Source organism: Pelobates fuscus, chromosome 3 (assembly GCF_036172605.1).
Source record: "Pelobates fuscus isolate aPelFus1 chromosome 3, aPelFus1.pri, whole genome shotgun sequence".
In the NCBI taxonomy this organism is placed as follows: Eukaryota; Metazoa; Chordata; class Amphibia; order Anura; family Pelobatidae; genus Pelobates; species Pelobates fuscus.
The window spans coordinates 160,298,237-160,320,315 of record NC_086319.1 but is presented as its reverse complement, the minus strand read 5'-3'; the positions used below and the strand labels follow the sequence as shown (position 1 = coordinate 160,320,315).

Below are 22,079 nucleotides of genomic sequence, written 5' to 3'. Positions count from 1 at the left end.
AGTGTTTGCATTTTGCTGTGTATGGGTGCACGAGTGCCCATGATAACCCCTTTCCACTGTCAAAAGTGCTTTCAATAGGGAAGAAGGTCTGATGAATCACATTTTCGTTTAGATTTGGTGGCTGGCTGGATGCATGTGCGTCGTTTACCTGGAGAAGAGATGGGCAGCACTATGGGAAGAAGGTAAGCCATTGGAATTAGTGCTATGCTCTGGGCAATGTTCTGCTGGGAAACCTCAGATTTTGGCATTGATGGGGATTTTACTTTGACACGTATCACATGCCTAGAAATTGCTGCATACCACACACACCACTTTATGACAATGGTTTTCCCTGATGAAGGATAAGGCAAGCTGCCACACTGCAAACATTATTCAAGAATGGTTTAAGGAACATGACAAGGAGTTCAAGGTGTTGCCTCTGCCCCCAAATTCCCCAGATCTCAATCCAATTGAGCATTTGTGGGATGTGCGGGAACAACAAATCCAATCCATGGAAGTCCCACCTTTGGTTGGTTGTGTACATGTGCACTAGAGGTATTCACAGATTACATTACAAGGTCCTACCATGCCACATAATAAAACATAAGTCCATTAAATACAACATTTTAAATTAATAAACCTTCAAAAGGAATGACCGCAAAATATTCTTAATTAAACTGTAAATCACAAATATTCTTCATATATTCAATCCATACAAAAACACAAACAACCCCGGATTAAAGTTGCTGCACTTTAATGGATAATATTGTTATATAAATGAGAGCAATATGAAGACAACATTTAAAAACAAAAAATGTAATTAAAATGCTTAAAATCAAATCACACTTTCACTTTCCCTGAAATGTGGGTTAATCCATTGAATAATGGACCATCTGATAACCTTTAAGAAAAGAACCTCCCAAAAACTGCAATAATGCAGTATTAAGTAAGGGAAACAATACGTAAAAAACCTACAATGAAAAAAGTGGAATTTCTATCAGCAAAGTAAAACAGATACTCATTAGTTTGTGTTCATCCTTGTTACAGCAATGTACTGGATATACACAATTGAGCTGGATGTGACAGCTGTGGACATTCGGTAGGCTATCCGTTCCTGACTGTTCATTGGGCTAAGTGCTGAAGTCTGAGGTTTAGCAGCGTAATGTTTCTAATTCCACTTATTATCATTTTCATTTTAATTCATTCATATGGGAGAAACTGTGCAAATGTATGTTCAGTGCTTCTGCCAAAGGAATAAATTGGGAGGTCTGGGAATCTATTGGATAAGGAAATCTCTGGAGAAGGAGGAGAGCTTGGTTATTTGACAGACTCCAGCGTTAATAACAATATTATTTTAGAACTAGAAAAGCTACAATTTCTGGGGAAATTGTGAAGTGTTCTTGCCTCCACCAGTAGTATACAACTGGAGTGGGCGGAGTAACTGTTATTATTTATTTATATAGCACATTTAATTGCAACGTTGTTGCACAGTTACATTAAAACATACAGTTATAAAAACATTAGCAGGTGCAAATGGCCCTGTCTATGACATCACTTGCTGCTGCAGCCTTGCACAGGTCAGAGTATTTTTGCGGTTGCCATCTTCAAACGGTCGTATTTTAAAAACTATAAATCCTACAGTGAAGAGCTTTATATTGTGAGAATCACAAGACCCAGACCTACATTTTGATGTATAGTATGTCTCTGAGATATTAACAAGGAAGGCACAGTCGCAGTTTAGAAATTGCCCTTCAAATGTGAGCTTTGCAGAGTGGCGTTTCAATGAATGTCAATGGACTGCGTGAGTTGCAAACAAATGGTCATATTGCGAAAACAATCAGTACTATGGCTTAGCCGTGGACATTTTTAGTGGCAGCAGGGATAGCTGAACGTTTTGATATAAGATTTGTGTAGGTGGGCTTGAAAATGAGGGAGTAGTGGCAGTTTAGAAATCATGTTCTGATTTTTCAGCTTTTGCCAGCTCCCACTCTAGCTTTGCCATTCATTCCTATGGGACAAATTTCGCCACAAGAATGACGATATTCCGAGAACCATTCAGCGAAACGTTCCACAAAGTAATAGCAACGCGATCGGGAACAATCTGCACGTTTTGGTAAATTTTTGTCTATGTAGTGTAAAAACTGTGGGAGGAGTTAGGGTGGCAAATTTGGCTATAATAAGAATAAGAATAATAATAATAACTAGAAAAGCTACAATTTCTGGGGAAATTGTGTGAAGTGTTCTTGCCTCCACCAGTAGTCTACAACTGGAGTGGGCGCAGTAACTGTTATCATTTATATAGCACATTTAATTGCATCTTTGTTGCACAGTTACATTAAACCATACATTTATAAAAACTCTAGCAGGTGTACAAAAGGCTTTGTCTATGACATCACTTGCTGCTGCAGCCTTGCACAGGTCAGAGTATTTTGGCGGTTGCCATCTTCAAACGGTCGTATTTGTAAAACTATAAATCCTACAGTGAAGAGCTTTATATTGTGAGAATCACAAGACCCAGACCTACATTTTGATGCATAGTATGTCTCTGAGATATTAACAATGAAGGCACAGTCGCAGTTTAGAAATTGCCCTTCAAATGTGAGCTTTGCAGAGTGGAGTTTCAATGAATGTCAATGGAAGGCGTGAGTTGCAAACAAATGGTCATATTGTGAAAACTATCAGGACTATGGCTTAGCCGTGGACATTTCTAGTGGCAGCAGGGATAGCTGAACGTTTTGATATAAGATTTGTGTAGGTGGGCCTGAAAATGAGGGAGTGGTGGCAGTTTAGAAATCATGTCCTGATTTTTCAGCTTTTGACAGCTCCCACTCTAGCTTTGCCATTCATTCCTATGGGATAAATTTCGCCAGAAGAACGACGATATTCCGTGAACCATTCGGCGAAACGTTCCACAAAGTAATAGCAATCCGATCGGGAACAATCTGCACGTTTTGGTATATTTTTGTCTATGTAGTGTAAAAACTGTGGGAGGAGTTAGGGTGGCAAATTTGGCTATAATAAGAATAATAAGAATAATAATAATAACTAGAAAAGCTACAATTTCTGGGGAAATTGTGTGAAGTGTTCTTGCCTCCATCAGTAGTCTACAACTAGAGTGGGCGGAGTAACTGTTAGTATTTATTTATATAGCACATTTAATTGCAATGTTGTTGCCCAAAGTGCTTCACAGTTACATTAAAACATACAGTTATAAAAAATTAGCAGGTGTAAAAGGCTTTGTCTATGACATCACTTGCTGCTGCAGCCTTGCACAGGTCAGAGTATTTTGGCGGTTGCCATATTCAAACGGTCGTATTTTAAAAACTATAAATCCTACAGTGAAGAGCTTTATATTGTGAGAATCACAAGACCCAGACCTACATTTTGATGTATAGTATGTCTCTGAGATATTAACAATGAAGGCACAGTCGCAGTTTCGAAATTGCCCTTCAAATGTGAGCTTTGCAGAGTGGAGTTTCAATGAATGTCAATGGAAGGCGTGAGTTGCAAACAAATGGTCATATTGTGAAAACTATCAGGACTATGGCTTAGCCATGGACATTTCTAGTGGCAGCAGGGATAGCTGAACGTTTTGATATAAGATTTGTGTAGGTGGGCCTGAAAATGAGGGAGTGGTGGCAGTTTAGAAATCATGTCCTGATTTTTCAGCTTTTGCCAGCTCCCACTCTAGCTTTGCCATTCATTCCTATGGGACAAATTTCGCCACAAGAACGACGATATTCCGTGAACCATTCGGCGAAACGTTCCACAAAGTAATAGCAATCCGATCGGGAACAATCTGCACGTTTTGGTATATTTTTGTCTATGTAGTGTAAAAACTGTGGGAGGAGTTAGGGTGGCAAATTTGGCTATAATAAGAATAATAAGAACTAGAAAAGCTACAATTTCTGGGGAAATTGTGTGAAGTGTTCTTGCCTCCATCAGTAGTCTACAACTAGAGTGGGCGGAGTAACTGTTAGTATCTATTTATATAGCACATTTAATTGCAATGTTGTTGCCCAAAGTGCTTCACAGTTACATTAAAACATACAGTTATAAAAAATTAGCAGGTGTAAAAGGCTTTGTCTATGACATCACTTGCTGCTGCAGCCTTGCACAGGTCAGAGTATTTTGGCGGTTGCCATCTTCAAACGGTCGTATTTTAAAAACTATAAATCCTACAGTGAAGAGCTTTATATTGTGAGAATCACAAGACCCAGACCTACATTTTGATGTATAGTATGTCTCTGAGATATTAACAATGAAGGCACAGTCGCAGTTTAGAAATTGCCCTTCAAATGTGAGCTTTGCAGAGTGGAGTTTCAATGAATGTCAATGGAAGGCGTGAGTTGCAAACAAATGGTCATATTGTGAAAACTATCAGGACTATGGCTTAGCCGTGGACATTTCTAGTGGCAGCAGGGATAGCTGAACGTTTTGATATAAGATTTGTGTAGGTGGGCCTGAAAATGAGGGAGTGGTGGCAGTTTAGAAATCATGTCCTGATTTTTCAGCTTTTGACAGCTCCCACTCTAGCTTTGCCATTCATTCCTATGGGACAAATTTAGCCAGAAGAACGACGATATTCCGTGAACCATTCGGCGAAACGTTCCACAAAGTAATAGCAATCCGATCGGGAACAATCTGCACGTTTTGGTATATTTTTGTCTATGTAGTGTAAAAACTGTGGGAGGAGTTAGGGTGGCAAATTTGGCTATAATAAGAATAATAAGAATAACTAGAAAAGCTACAATTTCTGGGGAAATTGTGTGAAGTGTTCTTGCCTCCATCAGTAGTCTACAACTAGAGTGGGCGGAGTAACTGTTAGTATTTATTTATATAGCACATTTAATTGCAATGTTGTTGCCCAAAGTGCTTCACAGTTACATTAAAACATACAGTTATAAAAAAATTAGCAGGTGTAAAAGGCTTTGTCTATGACATCACTTGCTGCTGCAGCCTTGCACAGGTCAGAGTATTTTGGCGGTTGCCATCTTCAAACGGTCGTATTTTAAAAACTATAATTCCTACAGTGAAGAGCTTTATATTGTGAGAATCACAAGACCCAGACCTACATTTTGATGTATAGTATGTCTCTGAGATATTAACAATGAAGGCACAGTCGCAGTTTAGAAATTGCCCTTCAAATGTGAGCTTTGCAGAGTGGAGTTTCAATGAATGTCAATGGAAGGCGTGAGTTGCAAACAAATGGTCATATTGTGAAAACTATAAGGACTATGGCTTAGCCGTGGACATTTCTAGTGGCAGCAGGGATAGCTGAACGTTTTGATATAAGATTTGTGTAGGTGGGCCTGAAAATGAGGGAGTGGTGGCAGTTTAGAAATCATGTCCTGATTTTTCAGCTTTTGCCAGCTCCCACTCTAGCTTTGCCATTCATTCCTATGGGACAAATTTCGCCACAAGAACGACGATATTCCGTGAACCATTCGGCGAAACGTTCCACAAAGTAATAGCAATCCGATCGGGAACAATCTGCACGTTTTGGTATATTTTTGTCTATGTAGTGTAAAAACTGTGGGAGGAGTTAGGGTGGCAAATTTGGCTATAATAAGAATAATAAGAATAATAATAATAATATATATGTGAGATAACATTAAGTGGTCTTGCTATGCAAGAACACTTAATAATAATAATAATATATATGTGAGATAACATTAAGTGGTCTTGCTATGCAAGAACACTTAATAATAATAATATATATGTGAGATAACATTAAGTGGTCTTGCTATGCAAGAACACTTAATAATAATAATATATATGTGAGATAACATTAAGTGGTCTTGCTATGCAAGAACACTTAATAATAATAATAATAATATATATGTGAGATAACATTAAGTGGTCTTGCTCTGCAAGAACACTTAATAATATATATGTGAGATAACATTAAGTGGTCTTGCTATGCAAGAACACTTAATAATAATATATATGTGAGATAACATTAAGTGGTCTTGCTATGCAAGAACACTTAATGAAGGGAAGTACTTTACACAGGAATATATTAAAGAGCAAAGATAACAGGACAGTAACTGTAGATGCATTCGGCTTGTGCAGGGATGAAGAATTTGGTTCGACCGAATCATTTTATCCCCCCAAAAATATTTTTGTTTAACCCAACCTTATGCAAATGATTCGAGGCAAATGATTCAGATAAACCAAAATAGCACAGAAGTCAGTGTACTCCAATGCATATATATATATATATATATATATATATATATATATACTCCAATATATATTATACTAAAACGAAGGCTGGTCAGAATTTGGTTAACTGAATTGGATGGTATTTACCATTCTAATTTGGATCTCATTTTGTCAACATTAGTTTTTTTGGAGTATTCGGTTACTTTTGACCATTCGTTTTGCAAATTTTAAGTGCTTGGTTAGGATGATCCCTTATGCATTTATTTGGTATAGTGCATGGCCCCTAATCATTAATTGTCTTTTTGGAAGCACAACTGGCACACTGAGTCAAAAAACAAACAAAACAGTTTATCTATTGCCTGCTTCATTGTTTTTGTGATTTGGTCATATTGCGATTTTTGGAGTTCGCATTCCTGTCGAATATAGTTAGTAGGTACCCTGGGGGCTGTAAGGGCAATCAATATAGACTGTAACTCATGTATCTTTTCCAACTAGTAATTTATACAAAATAAAGCACTGGTATAAGAAACATGGAATCCGTTTGCATTACTTTTATCTTGAGAATTTTTAATAGTTATGCAAAGTCAAATTTTATTCTTCAAGTGGCTCTGTCACTTTTGAACTTTTAGTAAAAGTAGCCTTTATGAAAAGCTTTTTTTGAACGTTGTGGATTTTTTTTTAAATTCAAGGACAATCAAAAGATATATATAGGAGACAAAGTAGGGATTACTTTCTCTTATGTAATTGCCAGTCTTCTGCAATCATTGACAAAAAGCAGGGTACCCACTGCCATTTGCCATCAGTCACGAGAAGTGATGTGAACAGGCAATATCTCACACAATGTGCAATGGATGCCTATCACAACTTATTGCAAATGTGTAAGATTATCTATGGAAGATCCCACGATCTTGCAGGATCCTCCATAGACCCGGTTTGTGCTCCCCCTCATACACAAGTGTACAGTAGTAATGACAGTTCCTGGAAGATGGAGTTGCAGGAGAATGATTGTAATGACAAGATGGTGGTTCCAAGTAGATTTAAGTAGATCTCCCTTATGCTCCCACACACACTGGCATGTCATATTCTGGATCTAGATGACATTACTACATGTAATTTTGTTTAATTGGGTCTAGATGTCAACTACTAAAGCTCTTAAATGCATTTTCTTTTATGGTAGTCCAGTGGACTTCGTTATATAAGATTTCTCAGCCTATGACAACCTCCCAAGTATACTGGAAATTACTTTATTTGAAAATTATTTTGATTGTTGTGTATAACTTTTGTTGAGAGGTTGACTATGGCATCCCAAGTAGGCACCACATCAGTTTCATATTCGTAGACACCTTTGTTGTGATGATAGATAATGTTAGCCCACCTCTTTTATTACATCACTAAGCCAGGCCCACTTCATGATGTCATCACATTATTTCACTCACGTTTTGGGGGCTTATCAAGCAAATGCCCCAGGCCTATAAATATTTAAGCTTTACATCTGTTAAACACCCTGTTGTGCTTTCCATTTTCTTTATCTGAGAGTGAGTTTTTCTGTTTAGTGTATCTCCATTGCCCTTGACCTGCTATTTAACATTTCTATCTCTTGTTCTTTGTACATTAATCCTGGCCACTCTAAGGCCTGGTAACACGTTCTGCTATCTACTGTTTTTCCTGTATTCGTGTGACCGTCACAGCCAGGGGAGGTGTGGTTAGGGTTGCATAAACAGAAACAAAGTGATTTTACTACTTAACTGAGACTTTGGAGTCATGATCTATACACTAAACCATGTTCATGAAGCTAAAGCTGTAACCAGTGGCGTACATACCAGGGTCTCAGGGGTCGCGTCTGCGACTGGACCCGGCCCACCAAGGGGCCCAGCCGCCCTGCGACCCAGGTATGTATGTCACTGGGCCAGCCTCTTCTCCTAGGGGGCCCAGGAGCCGGCCCCGAGGCTGGCCCTGCTGTCACCCGGCTGGCGGGCACGCGATGGAGCACTCTCCCCTGAGTGCTTCCTCGTCAGCTCCCTCGCGCACCGCACTGAAACCGGAGCCGGAAGATGACGTCATCTTCCGGCTCCGGCATCAGTACGCGGCGCGCAAGGGAGCTGAAGAAGAAGCACTCAGGGGAGAGTGCTCCCAAACGCGCCCGCCAGCCGGGTGACAGCAGGGTCAGTTGGGGTCCAGCAACACCACTGGACCCCAGGGAATCCCCTCAGCTCTCCCACAGGTAAGGAGGCTGGGGGGATTAAATTAAAAAAACAAAACAAAAAACATGTGTTAGTGTTAGAGTGTGTGTGTGTTAGTGTGTGAGTGTGTTAGCGTGTGTGTGTGTTAGAGAGTGTGTGTGTGTGTGTGTGTTAGTGAGCGTGTTAGCGTGTGTGTGTGTTAGTGTTAGAGTGTGTTAGTGTGTGTGTGTGTTAGTGTGTGTGTCTGTTACTGAGTATGTTTGTGTACGTCTGTTAGTGAGTGTGTGTCTGTCACTGAGTGCGTGAGTGTGTGTCTGTCAGTAAATGTGTGCTTCTGTTCATGAGAGTGTGTGTGTGTCTTAAGCACTAACCTTTCTCCAGTGCCGGGCTCCCTTGGCGCTGGGGATCTCTCCGCCCCGATCCGCCTCTCAGCTCCACGCGGGCATTCAAACCGCCCATAGGAAAGCATTACTCAATGCTTTCCTATGGACGTTCAGCATCTTCTCACTGTGATTTTCACAGTGAGAATCGCAGAAAATCCTCTAGCGGCTGTCAATGAGACAGCCACTAGAGGCTGGATTAACCCTCAGTGAAACATAGCAGTTTCTCTGAATCTGCTATGTTTTCAGCTGCAGGGTTAACCCTATATGGACCTGGCACCCAGACCACTTCATTGAGCTGATGTGATCTGGGTGTCTGTAGTGATCCTTTAAGTGTATGTGTTTATGCATGCACTGGCGTACATACCGCGGTCGCACGGGTCGCAGCTCTGCGACCAGGTGCCCGCCGCCATGTGTTGCGGCCCCAGAGTAAGCGCGCGCGGGGGGGGGGGGGCACGGATCAGTTTTCGTACCGGGGCCCCATGGGTTGTGTGTACGCCACTGGCTGTAACCACAGTATTCCTTTAATGCATAGCTTAATGACTGTATGTTTTTAAATTACTTTATATTTGAATGCATTATATATTGATATAGCACCTACAAGGTGCTGGTTAGTAATTTAAATTGTAGCTTAATGTCAACCATGTACAATTTTATCGAGATAGTATATTGAATGCAATGGGTCTCTGGATAATGGGTATTCTGGTGAAATACAGCATAACTAACTGAATATTTGAAATAGCTCAGAAGCTATTGTGCACCATACATTGCAAAGTAAATGAATAAAACAGTACTGGCTATAAAGAAGACAAATTTGTCTGTAATTTGAAATGTGAAAAAAATGATAAATAAATGTAAATTTTAGGTAAAAATAGCTAAATTGAAGGTGTGTTCGAAAATGTCAAGCGTTGCTATTTGTCCTTAAATGGGCAAATGCTTTTTCAATCCTTCACAAAGAAAAAAAAAAAGGAAATACATAAATAATAACACAACACAAGTATTAGTTTTTATGTTCACAGTGTTATTTTGAAGTCAAGACTCTGGATTTGTGAATGTTGATCCCTCTCGCGGCTCAGAAAGGATATATCTCAATGTTCTAGGCTTATTTCCTTGCATGTAAGATTCCTGAGTTGTATAAACGGCTGCACAACGTCTACTTCTATTACCCCAGGCAAGTGAAATCACAATACAAGCCCCAGAAGACATAAAGTAAATCACATAGAAAAAGTGGTAAACAAATGTCTAGACAGGAATCTACTTTGCAGACTAAAGAAGCAATGTAACGCTTTTATTCAGTTCCTGCCACTGACACTCAGAAACAAAGATGAGGAAATCTGTATTCAGCTGCTGGGGACTGCAGCTCCACAGAGACTTAGTCAGCTGGAGGGGCTCTGGCAGGCTGAGTCTTATGGGAATTGCAGTCCCCAATGGCTAAGATCCCAAAAACCGTGTGTGAATAACAAGTGTATTCCTATTCTACCTTAAAACATCTTAGGCTTTCAAGAATTGTGAATGCAAATCAGCAAACCAAAATGAAAGTATCAAGGAACCAGGATTGTCAAAAGGAGAAAAACATTCTAACTGCATTATTCACTAAAGTGAGAATTCAAATTTAAGGCCAGAGCAGCTTTCCATTTTGAGTATTTTGACCTTAAATTTGAATATACCCTGAATTCTCACTTTAGAGAATAACCCTGTAAGGGTTACATTCCTTAACAGGTCTATTCACTAAATGCTGAATTTCCTTTTTGCATATCCAGCTGATTTCCAACAGTTCAAGTCTCCTAATTCTAACCAAACAGAGACAAATTGACCCTCTACTATTTTCAAACTGATCTCATTGCTTGAACTGAATTGCAACAAAAATTAAACTGAATTTCACAGTTTAAAAAAAAATAAATAAAAAAAAATGATGCTACACAAAGTGTTTGTTTTAGAGAGGATTTACGTTTTGCTTAACTTAGAGGAAAATGTGTTTTCATGTAGCATTGGGGTAGTCATCCCAATGCTACCTGAAAACCCCCGTTAACTGTAAATTAACCAAACCTATGATCCTCTTCCTCTCCAAAACACACAGCTCAACATTGCATCAAGGGAACTGGAACATTTGAAAAAAAAGGAAATTTTGTTGCAATTTAGCCGTTTGGGAATAACCAAATTACTTATATTATAAGGATATTTGACTGATTTCAACAAACCAAACTGCAGCCAAATGGAAGTGCAAATTCACTTGAAATAACTGAATATGCCCTTGGTTAATAGCTTAATAAAGTAAATGCGGCAAAATGTGTCCAATGAACAATAAATCACATGTTCTGAAGATCTACATTGTTGTGACTGGGTGGATCTAACCGCTCTCATCTTGCTACGTTCTGGGGGCGAGTGGGGGGGGCAGGAGGGAGTGAGCAGGGCTGCCATGAGGTGGGTACAAGCAGTACCATTGTTAGGGGCCTGGTCCATTTCAGGGGCCCACACAGGGCCCTGTAGCACTTATTGATCTGGCTGATGGTCCAGGACGATGTAGTTTAATTGGGTAATCGTTCCCTCCCATGATGAAGTCAGGGCTCTCAAGTCTCCACCAATTTAGCTCAAACTGTAGAAGCATTAATGAATTATTATTGGTGTGTTGGTTAACAAAAACCCTTCATACTTGTTTAACGTTATTACCACATTTTATTTCTACTATTTTCATATTTGAGACCTTTATTTTGCTTTATTAAAACAAATCAGTTGACTTTTCCTTTTGATTAGGAGATGTGTAAATTGTATAGAACTAGACCTGTAAGATCTTAATTTTCATTAGTTTTCCTTATTACATTAGTCAAATAAGTTTTTGTTTGTGTGCAAGTTGTAAACGGAATAAAACAGATAACAAGATCAATTCTGATTATACACGGTATGACAATTCCACAAAGTAATGTTAAAATGCAGTCTCAATGTAATTTTAAAATACCGTATATACTCGAGTATAAGCCGACCCGAATATAAGCCGAGGCCCCTAATTTTACCCCAAAAAACTGGGAAAACTTATTGACTCGAGTATAAGACTAGGGTGGGAAATGCAGCCGCTACTGGTAAATTTCTAATTAAAATTAGATCCTAAAAAAATTATATTAATTGAATATTTATTTACAGTGTGTGTGTATGAGTGCAGTGTGTGTGTATGAGTGCAGTGTGTGTGTATGAGAATGCAGTGTGTGTATGAGTGCAGTGTGTGTATGAATGCAGTGTGTGTGTATGAGTGCAGTGTGTGTATGAGTGCAGAGTGTGTGTATGAGTGCAGTGTGTATGAATGCAGTGTGTGTGTATGAGTTCAGTGTGTGTGTGTATGAGTGCAGTGTGTGTATGAGTGCAGTGTGTGTGAGTGCAGTGTGTATGAGTGCAGTGTGTGTCTATGAGTGCAGTGTGTGTGTATGTGATGCAGTGTGTATGAATGCAGTGTGTGTGTATGAGTGCAGTGTGTGTTTGTGTATGAATGCAGTGTGTGTGTATGAGTGCAGTGTGTATGAATGCAGTGTTTGAGTGTGTGATGCAGAGCCTTGGTGGGGGTGGGCATTTTTATTATTTTTGTATTATTTTATTTTAATAGTTTTTTGCTATATTATTTTTTTTAATTATTATTATTATTTTTTATTATTATTATTATTATTATTATTAATATTTGTATTATTTTTTTCGTCCCCCCTCCCTGCTTGATACATGGCAGGGAGGGGGGCTCTCACTCCCTGGTGGTCCAGTGGCATTGGCAGTTCAGTGGGGGGGAGGGGGGCTGGGAGGAAGCACTTACCTCTCCTGCAGCTCCTGTCAGCTCCCTTCTCCTTCACGCCGGTCCGTGCAGCTCCTCTGTCAGCTCACAGTGTAAGTATCGCGAGAGCCATACTATGACCCCGCGGCTCTCGCGAGATTTACACTGGGAGCTGACAGAGGTGCTGAAAGGACCGGCGCGGAGGAGAAGGGAGCTGACAGGATCTGCAGGAGAGGTAAGTGCTCGCTGCCAGCCCCATGTCTGTGTTATGGCAATGTAAATTGCCAAAATACAGACACTGACTCGAGTATAAGCCGAGTTGGGGTTTTTCCGCACAAAAAATGTGCTGAAAAACTCGGCTTATACATTGAGTATATACGGTATGTTGTATTTTTGTGGTCTTTTTGGATCAGTAAACATGATAGATATTGTGCCTTTTTCCATCTCAATTAACTATATTACATGTAACTGTGGAGTAAATTCTAGGATATTTTAAACAAATAAAACATTTTAGGCTTTTGTTTTTGAAATTGAAATAAATCAAGTTGTAGAGGTCCATGATCCGTTAAAAGTTTCTATATAATAACTTGCACTCCCTGCATTTATTTTATTAGTTTGGTTTCATGTAACTATAGACAAAAAAGGTTATAGAAAGTGCCCGATACCACCAAAGTGTCCACTCACCTTAACAATAAAACTATTTATACGCTTTATAACATGATCATTTCAGTTTGAACATATCTTAATGCATCAGAAATTCATTGCATATTAGGGTTCATTACAAATAAAATTATTTAGAACTATTATTGAGAACATTTTATATTTCCTTTTTGGGATGTATTTTAGAAAGGCTAACAAATACAGGTAACCCATGCAACGTTCTTTAAGATATATTGAAAACACCCTTCCAAAATGAACTAAACAAATATTGTAGAGGTTAATAGAAGATCAGAAATGTTTGTATTAATCAAGATGACATGTCATTTAGGTCATCCTATAAGCATATCTGGAAACACTTACCTGTCTTGTAATATGGCCACTCTGATAATTTAAATACTCAGACCCCTTAATGTGAAATTGAGACTTTACAAGTATATTTTGGGATAAAATAGCTGAATTAAAAACTCAAGTGCAGCTATTTTTAAGTTATACAATTAGCCTTTTACAATGCTCAATAATTCTCTGCTAAATGAATTTGCCTACATTAAGATCCTGACTATTTAGACACTCTGAAAATAAAGCTGCCAGAGAACTTAAGTTGGTTGAAAACTTGATAACACGCCCATAAATAAAATATGGAACTCTAATGATAAGTGTCATAATCTGTGCCTACTAAATAATTTATCCACCATGCAAAGAACCTAAATGCTTGTCCAACAAGATATTCAGAAAAATGGAAATTGGGGGTACACGTGGAACATGTATTTCTTGGTGATGGTGCAACCATAAAGACCAACATATACACACAAAATATACAGTTTAAAATGTTACAATACTACTTAAAATCACATATTTAGCAAACAAATATTGGTATTGATGTAGGAACCACCAATATTTAGGTACTTTGCCATACTGGTGGGCTTAACACATTATGGCCATGTGGTGTAACTGACTCCCCATACCTAATTGCTTAGATAGGTGATTTTAAGTAGCCTTGTAAAATTTATAGCTGTACTTTTTAATTCAGTTTTTGTGTATCTATACGTTGTTCCTTTTCTGTATTTTGACCAACACGATACTTTAAGAATTCAAACGATTTGAAGCCCTAACTATGTGTTAGAAGTAGGAGGATATGCACAATCTGAAGTTCTAATAATTTTACTACTGTGATGAGGAAAATATATTGAGTCTTAGAAATTGAGGATTTGGCTACTATAAGAATAGGAGACTATAGGCAACTTAAACCATATGAAATTGACTAATGTTCAAACAAGAGAATATAACCAGTCTGAGACTCTGGGAATTTAGCAACCATAATAGCAGATTAAAAGCAATGTAAGAATTTTGACAAATTTGTGAGAGATTGTAACCAATCAAAATCCTTGAAATATGGTTATAGTAACAACAGTAAATTACTCCAATCTAAATCTTATGAATTTTTTTTACTAATGTGAGTACCAGGAATACATCCAACGTGATACTCTGAAAATTTACCATCAAGACCCAAGTCTACACACACTGAGAATGCATCCATATGCTAATTCATTCCAGGAAGACTTGTAAATGTCACTTTAATACCAGCTTTAAAGGAAGTAATGGATGCTACTCACGTAGTGCGTGCCATTCGTCTTGCCGGATGGTCTTGGTAATGTTGTATGTGAGGTTTTTAGGGATGGTTGCAGAGGAGTAATGATATTTTATAAATGAGCAGCGCTCAATGTCCCCTGAAAAAAAAGAGAAGAGAGAATCTGTAACCTTTCGGTATGTCATGAAAATTCAATACAGTGCATCATGATACAACATTTTTATAATTATTATTATTACTATTAATGACACTGGGTTGGATGATAGATAGAAAGATAGATAGATAGATAGATAGATAGATAGATAGATAGATATAAATAAATAAACAGATAGCTAAACCTTTACAAACTGTAAGCCACGGTTTCTAAAATAATCCACAAGTCACAACACACTCTAGGAAAGGCTACTGAGAATTTTAGCCTTTGAAGTTGGAGCATTATATCTTGTTTGTCAGTCCTGGCCCCAAACCACACATTTGAACACTTATCTCTTAATACAACTACAATTTCTCAGACACCAAACATTATCTTGCCACTCCCAAAGTTCTATTCCATTATATATAGTCTCCTCCAATTGCATGATTCAATCAGCTTTTCCCTGCTAACACCATGCAAACATTTACCTCTTGTTTACAGTCTATGACTTATTCCATCCCCTTCACACATTTGTAGACTTTGTAAACCCCCTGTCAGTTCCTTCTACAAAACCCCTGTCCTGCCCCTCTCCTACAAACCCGTGCAGCCCACACACCCAGATACAGGCAGATAGTCACACACATAGTTACAGGCAGACAGTCACACGCAAACAGTCACATGCAGACAGTCACACATACAGTCACAGGCAGTCATACACACAGTTACAGGCAGACAGTTACACACACAGTCAGTTACAAGCAGTCACACACAGTTGTAGCCAGACCTTCATGCACACAGTTACAGGCAGACAATTACACACACAGTCAGTTAGAAGCAATCACACACAGTTGTAGCCAGACAGTAACGCACACAGTTACAGGCAGACGGTCACATATACAGTCACATATACAGTCACACACACACACATACAGTCACACACACACACATACAGTCACAGGCAGACAGTCACACACACAGTTACAGGCAGCATCACACCGTCACAGGCAGACAGACAGTCACACACATGGTTACAGGCAACATCACACAGTCACATGCAGACAGTTACACACAAATAGTCCCATGCAGACAGTCACACACACAGTTACACACACAGTCAGTTAAAGGTAGTCACACACAGTCTTACCCAGGCAGTCACACACACAGTTACAGGCAAACAGTCAAACATACAGTCACACACACACACACAGTCACAGGCAAACAGTCGCACACACAGTTACAGTCACACACACACAGTTACAGGCAAACAGTCACATATACAGTTACACACAGTCACAGGCAGACAGTCACACACACACACACACACACAGTTACAGTCACACACACAGTTACAGTCACACACACAGAGTTACAGGCAACATCACACAACCACAGGCAGACAGTCACACACAGTCACAGGCAGAGAGGTACACACAGTCACAGGTAGTCAAACCTCCGCCCCCAACTTTTCTTAGCCCTGCCCCCACTTTCCTTCTGTGTGGCCAATTCAGCTGGTAATTGCTGGTCTCTGCACTTGTAAGCTGTGCCAGCCGCCCAGCACCCCAGCTGCCATGGGGCAGAGCTCACACATCCCCCTCCAGCCAGGGCCGGATTAACATAGGGGCTGATGGAGCTGCAGCTCCAGGCCCAGGCCCATGGAATAGGCCCATTGATTTAAGAAAAAACAATTTATTTTTTTTAATACACTACTCTTAGGGTTGTTCAACTGGCCGATATTTATTTATTTGAGGCTGCCTGGCCAGTGCTGATATTGCAGTAATACCGGCAATACAAATGCCGGTATTTTTCTCTGTATAAACAGAGATTACTCTGCAATACCATTACCGGCCAGTAGGGGTCACTGTGTGTGGGGAGAGGCAGGGATAGGAAGTTACAGCATATACCTGCATTGCTCTACTCACTGATCCTCTGGGGGAGCAGCTACACAGCACAAAGAGTCCAGACATCAGCTTCCAGCCTGCAGAGACAGCCTACAGCTCAGAGAAGTGAGGGATGGGGTAAAGGCTGCAGGAAGACATGGGGACACTAAAACACTATGGAACACTATGAGACATGGGGACACAAGGAGACCTCTGGGGATGCTGAGACACTTGAGGACACTTGGAGACATGGGGACACAGACACACATGGGGACACTGAGGCATGGTCACATACACACACACACATGGGGACACTGAAACACTAGGGGACACTGAGACACTAGGGAACATGGGGACACAGACACACATGTTGACACTGAGACATGGGGAAACAGACACACATGGGGACACTGAGACATGGGGACACTGAGACACTGGGAGACATGGGGACACAGACACTAGGAACACAATGTCCCCATGTGTCTCAGGGTCCCCATGTCTCCCAGCCAGTGTCCCTGGTGTCTCAGTGTCCCTAGTTTCTGAGTGTTCCCATGTCTCCCAGTGTCCCTAGTGTCTGTATGTCCATGTCTCCCAGTGTCCCTAGTGTCTCAGTGTCCCTAGTCTCCCAGTATCCCTAGTGTCTCAGTGTCTCCATGTCTCCCAGTGTCAGTGTCCCCATGTCTCCCAGTGTCCCCATGTCTCTGTGTCCCTGGGAGACATGGGGACACAGAGACATGGGGATACAGAAACATTGTGATGCATAGTCTCAGTGTCCCCATGGCTCACAGTGTCACCTCGTGACATGGGGACACTGGGAGACATGGGGACACATACACTAGGGGACGCTGGGTGACATGGGGACACTGGGAGACAGGGAGACACTGAGAGCAATCCATCTATACAGCAGAATAAAAGTAGTTTTTTGAGGATTTCACAGAATTTTCTCTGTCACTCCTTGTGATTTTCATCATGTGATGTCACGCATACATAATTAGTTATGCAAATTAGTAAGGCCTGTAATTTTTTTCCAAGAAAGGATGCTCATACTCTTGCTTAAGTATGGAAACTTAAGAGGGATGTAGAGGAACAAAACTTGTGTGGACTAACTGAAATGAAATTAGTTAAGGTAATGCTGACTTTGGTCTCTAACACTGTGCCATGTTCCCTTTCTTCTACACTCACTACATCCACCTTTTCTCTGTCTCAGACTGTATACCAGGAGCTTCTTCCCTCTAGTAAGAAGGTTAGGATAGAAGTGGACCAGCGAATACTAGGAGACAGTCCTTAGAAAGCATAGAGATAGCGCATCATTAGATGCATTTATGCCAAGCTCAGGAAGCTGTTTGCCAGCATGCATGATTGGCAGGCAGCCTGACATGCATTCATGCTAGACTAGCCTTCCAATTCTTTGGGCAGACATGCCTCCTTTTTGGGCATGTTCGGCCCTTTCGGAAGTTCTGGTTACATGATCCGCGTCACTGGCCCGCCCTTTTACAACACCCATTGATTTACTGCTTCACTGGACTCTGCTGTTAGGGAGTATGGATTTACTTGAAAGATGAAAGCATAATTTACAGAGAGATTAGCATATTTTAAGAGAATCTGAGTTTTTTTTTTTTTTATAGCTGCATCCCATGAGTTTCCCTCCGGCAACATCTCCACCAGATACATAACGCTTGAGAGGTATGACTGTTTTAGTGTTTTTGGACAATAAGATTCTGTACTTAGGCCCTCATAATTGTCAGCACCAGGCCCACTGGGCTCTTAATCCGGCCCTGCCTCCAGCCCCCAGACCAGGATCATGGCACCCCCTACCTAGTGGCACCCAGGGGGACCCCCTCCCACCCCACCATAGTACGCCACTGTCTCCACCTTACAGCAACTTCTCCCTATATTAACCACAATTAGAGATTTTGCATGTCACTTTACTGACAATACTGACCAAATTGGATATTATATTTCTGCTCTTCTCTCCCCTCCCTTACAACTCAGCATGAGCTCTATTACTTCCACTCTAAATCCCTTTCCCCTCTCTATGAACAGATTGATTCTACACTTCCTCTAGTCTCTCACCCTACCCCTGCCCCTTTGCTCCCATTCCCTCTTAAATAATCCACTCTTTCTCACAGACTTGCTCCATCCCTAACTCATATCTTCTATCTATTTCTACTTTTATGTGTATTCATCACTTTATTCAAACATGCCTTCAATTCTGCTGTGCCATAACCATACTTCCCTTTACATAGCTTGCAAACACCAGTCTAACTCATATTGTCAATGCAAACACTCTTCTTGACCCTCTTCAATCTGGTTTCTTCACTCTTCATTCTACTGAAACTGTCCTTGCTAAAATTACTAATAAATTTACTATCCACTAAATCTAAAGGTTTTCAGTTTATTATAATTCTCTTCATCCTCTCAGCTGCGTTTGACACAACTGACCACTGCTAACTCATTCCTTCTTCAAGCCTTCTGTAACCTTGAACTTGTCATGATCCATGCCCACTCTGGACGCCACCGTGCCTATATTGATTCAGCAAGGTGCTACCATGGCATCAATCACATGAAAAAGAAACTAAAACAATATCACGTAACATGTCTGTAATACACACATTGGCTCACATTATGCAGAGACAATATATTCTGACTCTAGGTGAAAAGGCACTCTGTGTTCTTAAGGTTGCACCACACCTCTCTGTTTTCCGAGAGGCAGTTCTTGAAATATATAATTCAGGAAAAATATACAGAGCACTTACATTGCATATTACCCATAACTCAACAAATGTACCATATATACTCGAGTATAAGCCTAGGGTGAGAAATGCAGCAGCTACTGGTAAATCTCTAAATAAAATTAGATCCTAAAAAAAATTATATTAATTGAATATTTATTTACAGTGTGTGTGTATGAGAGCAGTGTGTGTGTATGAGAATGCAGTGTGTGTATGAGTGCAGTGTGTGTATGAGTGCAGTGTGTGTATGAATGCAGTGTGTGTGTATGAGTGCAGTGTGTGTATGAGTGCATTGTGTGTATAAGAGTTCAGTGTGTGTGTATGAGTGCAGTGTGTATGAATGCAGTGTGTGTGTATGAGTGCAGTGTGTGTATGAGTGCAGTGTGTGTGTGTATGAGTGCAGTGTGTATGAATGCAGTGTGTGTGTATGAGTGCAGTGTGTGTATGAATGCAGTGTGTGTGTATGAGTGCAGTGTGTGTATGAATGCAGTGTGTGTATGAGTGCAGTGTGTGTGTGTATGAGTGCAGTGTGTGTGTATGAGTGCAGTGTGTGTATGAGTGCAGTGTGTGTGTAAGAGTGCAGTGTGTGTGTATGAGTGCAGTGTGTGTGAGTGAGTGCAGTGTGTTTATGAATGGACCGGCGCGGAGGAGAAGGGAGCTGACAGGAGCTGCAGGAGAGGTAAGCGCTCGCTGCCAGCCCCCTGTCTGTATTATGGCAATGTAAATTGCCATAATACAGACACTGACTCGAGTATAAGCAGAGTTGGGGTTTTTCAGCACAAAAAATGTGCTGAAAAACTCGGCTTATACTTGAGTATATACGGTAAATAGAAAATCATAAATGCACTTGCAGAAAGTCGAGCATAAAGAACTGCCTCAATATACATAACACTGTGTTAATTACTGGTTCATGGATTGCAGGATAAAACTTACCAGGATAGGTTAAAGGAACTTAACATGTATAGCTTGGAGGAAAGACGAGACAGGGGGGGATATGATAGAAACATTTAAATACATAAAGGAAATCAAGTAAAGGAGGGGACTATATTTAAAAGAAGAAAAACTACCACAACAAGAGGACAGTCTTAAATTAGAGGGGCAAAGGTTTAAAAATATCAGGAAGTATTACTTTACTGAGAGGTTAGGGGATGCATAGAATAGCCTTCCAGCTTAAGTGGTAGAGATTAACACAGTAAAGAAGTTTAAGCATGCGTGGATGCGTGGGATAGGCATAAGGCTATCCTAACTATAAGATAAGGCCAGGGACTAATGAAAGTATTTTGAAAATTGGGCAGACTAGATGGGCCGAATGGTTCTTATCTGCCGTCACATTCTGTGTTAATAAAAGGCTAAAACTCCCCACTGCTCCAGTGAACTCCAGCATAGGCAGCTCTAGACTTTATGAGGCCTTAGGCAAAACTCAAACATGAGGCCCCACTAACAAAACAGTGAAAAACATAGTTGCAATACATGCACACTGTCACATATACACATTGATCCACAGTTTACCTGTGTATGTGCCTAAGAGTGTGTCTGACAGAGAGTATCCTTGTGTGTGTCAATGTATGTCTCTGTGAGCAAGTTTGCGTTTTTGTCTGGGACCCTATGCGTATGGGGTAGCTGCTTGAAGTATGTTGAGTGTATGGGGGTCTGCCTGTAGCCTTTGTGCATTGTGTTTTTGGCAAATCTATGTTTCCTGACTGTGTGTATGATGAATGTATTCAGCTGGTGACTGTGATAAGGTGAGTAAAGGGGTACCAGTGGCAGGGAGAGCATGACAGGGCGAAGGGGGTAAATTGATGGGGGGGGGGGGGGCTGTGAGAGAGAATGAGGGACAGGGAGTATGACATGGTTTGATGAGGGAGTGTGATAGAGATTAAGGGGGGTTAATGTGACAGGGTGAGTGGAGGTAAGTACGTCAGGGCAATTGTGGCATGGTAGGAGGGACGAGTGTGACAGGATTAAGGGGGGTTAATGTGACAGGGTGAGTGTGGCAGAGTGAGGGCAGGTGAGTTTGGAGACAGGGAGAGGGTGTGATGGTGTGGGGGGTGATGGTGTGAGGAATGGGTGATAGTGTGATGGAAAGGGGGTGATGGTGACAGGGAGGTGATAGTGACAGGGAGAGGGAGGTGATAGTGACAGGGAGGTGATAGTGACAGGGAGAGGGAGGTGATGGTGTGGGGTGATGGTGTGAGGGAGAGGGGTTGATGGTGAGAGGGACGGGGTGATGCTGAGGGAGGGGGTTGATGGTGAGGCAAGGGTTAATGGTGAGGGAGGGGGTTGATGGTGAAGAAGGGGGGTTTATGGTGAGGGAGGGCGTTGATTCTGAGGGGAGATGATGCTGAGGGGGGTGATGCTGAGGGAGGGGGGTGATGGTGAGGAATGGGGGTTGATGGTGAGAGAGGGTGATGCAGAGGGAGGGGGGTTGATGGTGAGGGGGGAGATGCTGAGGGAGGGGGGTACCTTAATTTTGATGATGGGGTTGATGGTGAGGGAGGGCGGTTGATGGTGAGGGAGGGGGGTAATGGTGAGGGAGGGGGTTGATGCTGAGGAGGGGGGTTGATGCTGAGGAGGGGGTTGATGCTAAGGGAGGGGGGTTGATGGTGAGGGAGGGGGGTGAAGGTCAGGGAGGGTGATGGT

The 22,079-nt window shown here is 41.0% G+C and overlaps 1 protein-coding gene across 2 annotated transcripts in view; it reads right to left on the bottom strand.

Annotated features, from left to right (window-relative positions):
* The window catches only part of TMEM178B (transmembrane protein 178B), a 381,882-nt gene that overhangs the window by 245,007 nt on the left and 114,796 nt on the right, over positions 1-22,079 (bottom strand). For both annotated transcript variants that reach the window (XM_063447587.1, XM_063447588.1), the window contains exon 3: positions 14,723-14,836. In XM_063447587.1, the coding sequence (XP_063303657.1) occupies positions 14,723-14,836 (114 nt within the window). The remainder of the gene's footprint in view (positions 1-14,722; positions 14,837-22,079) is intronic.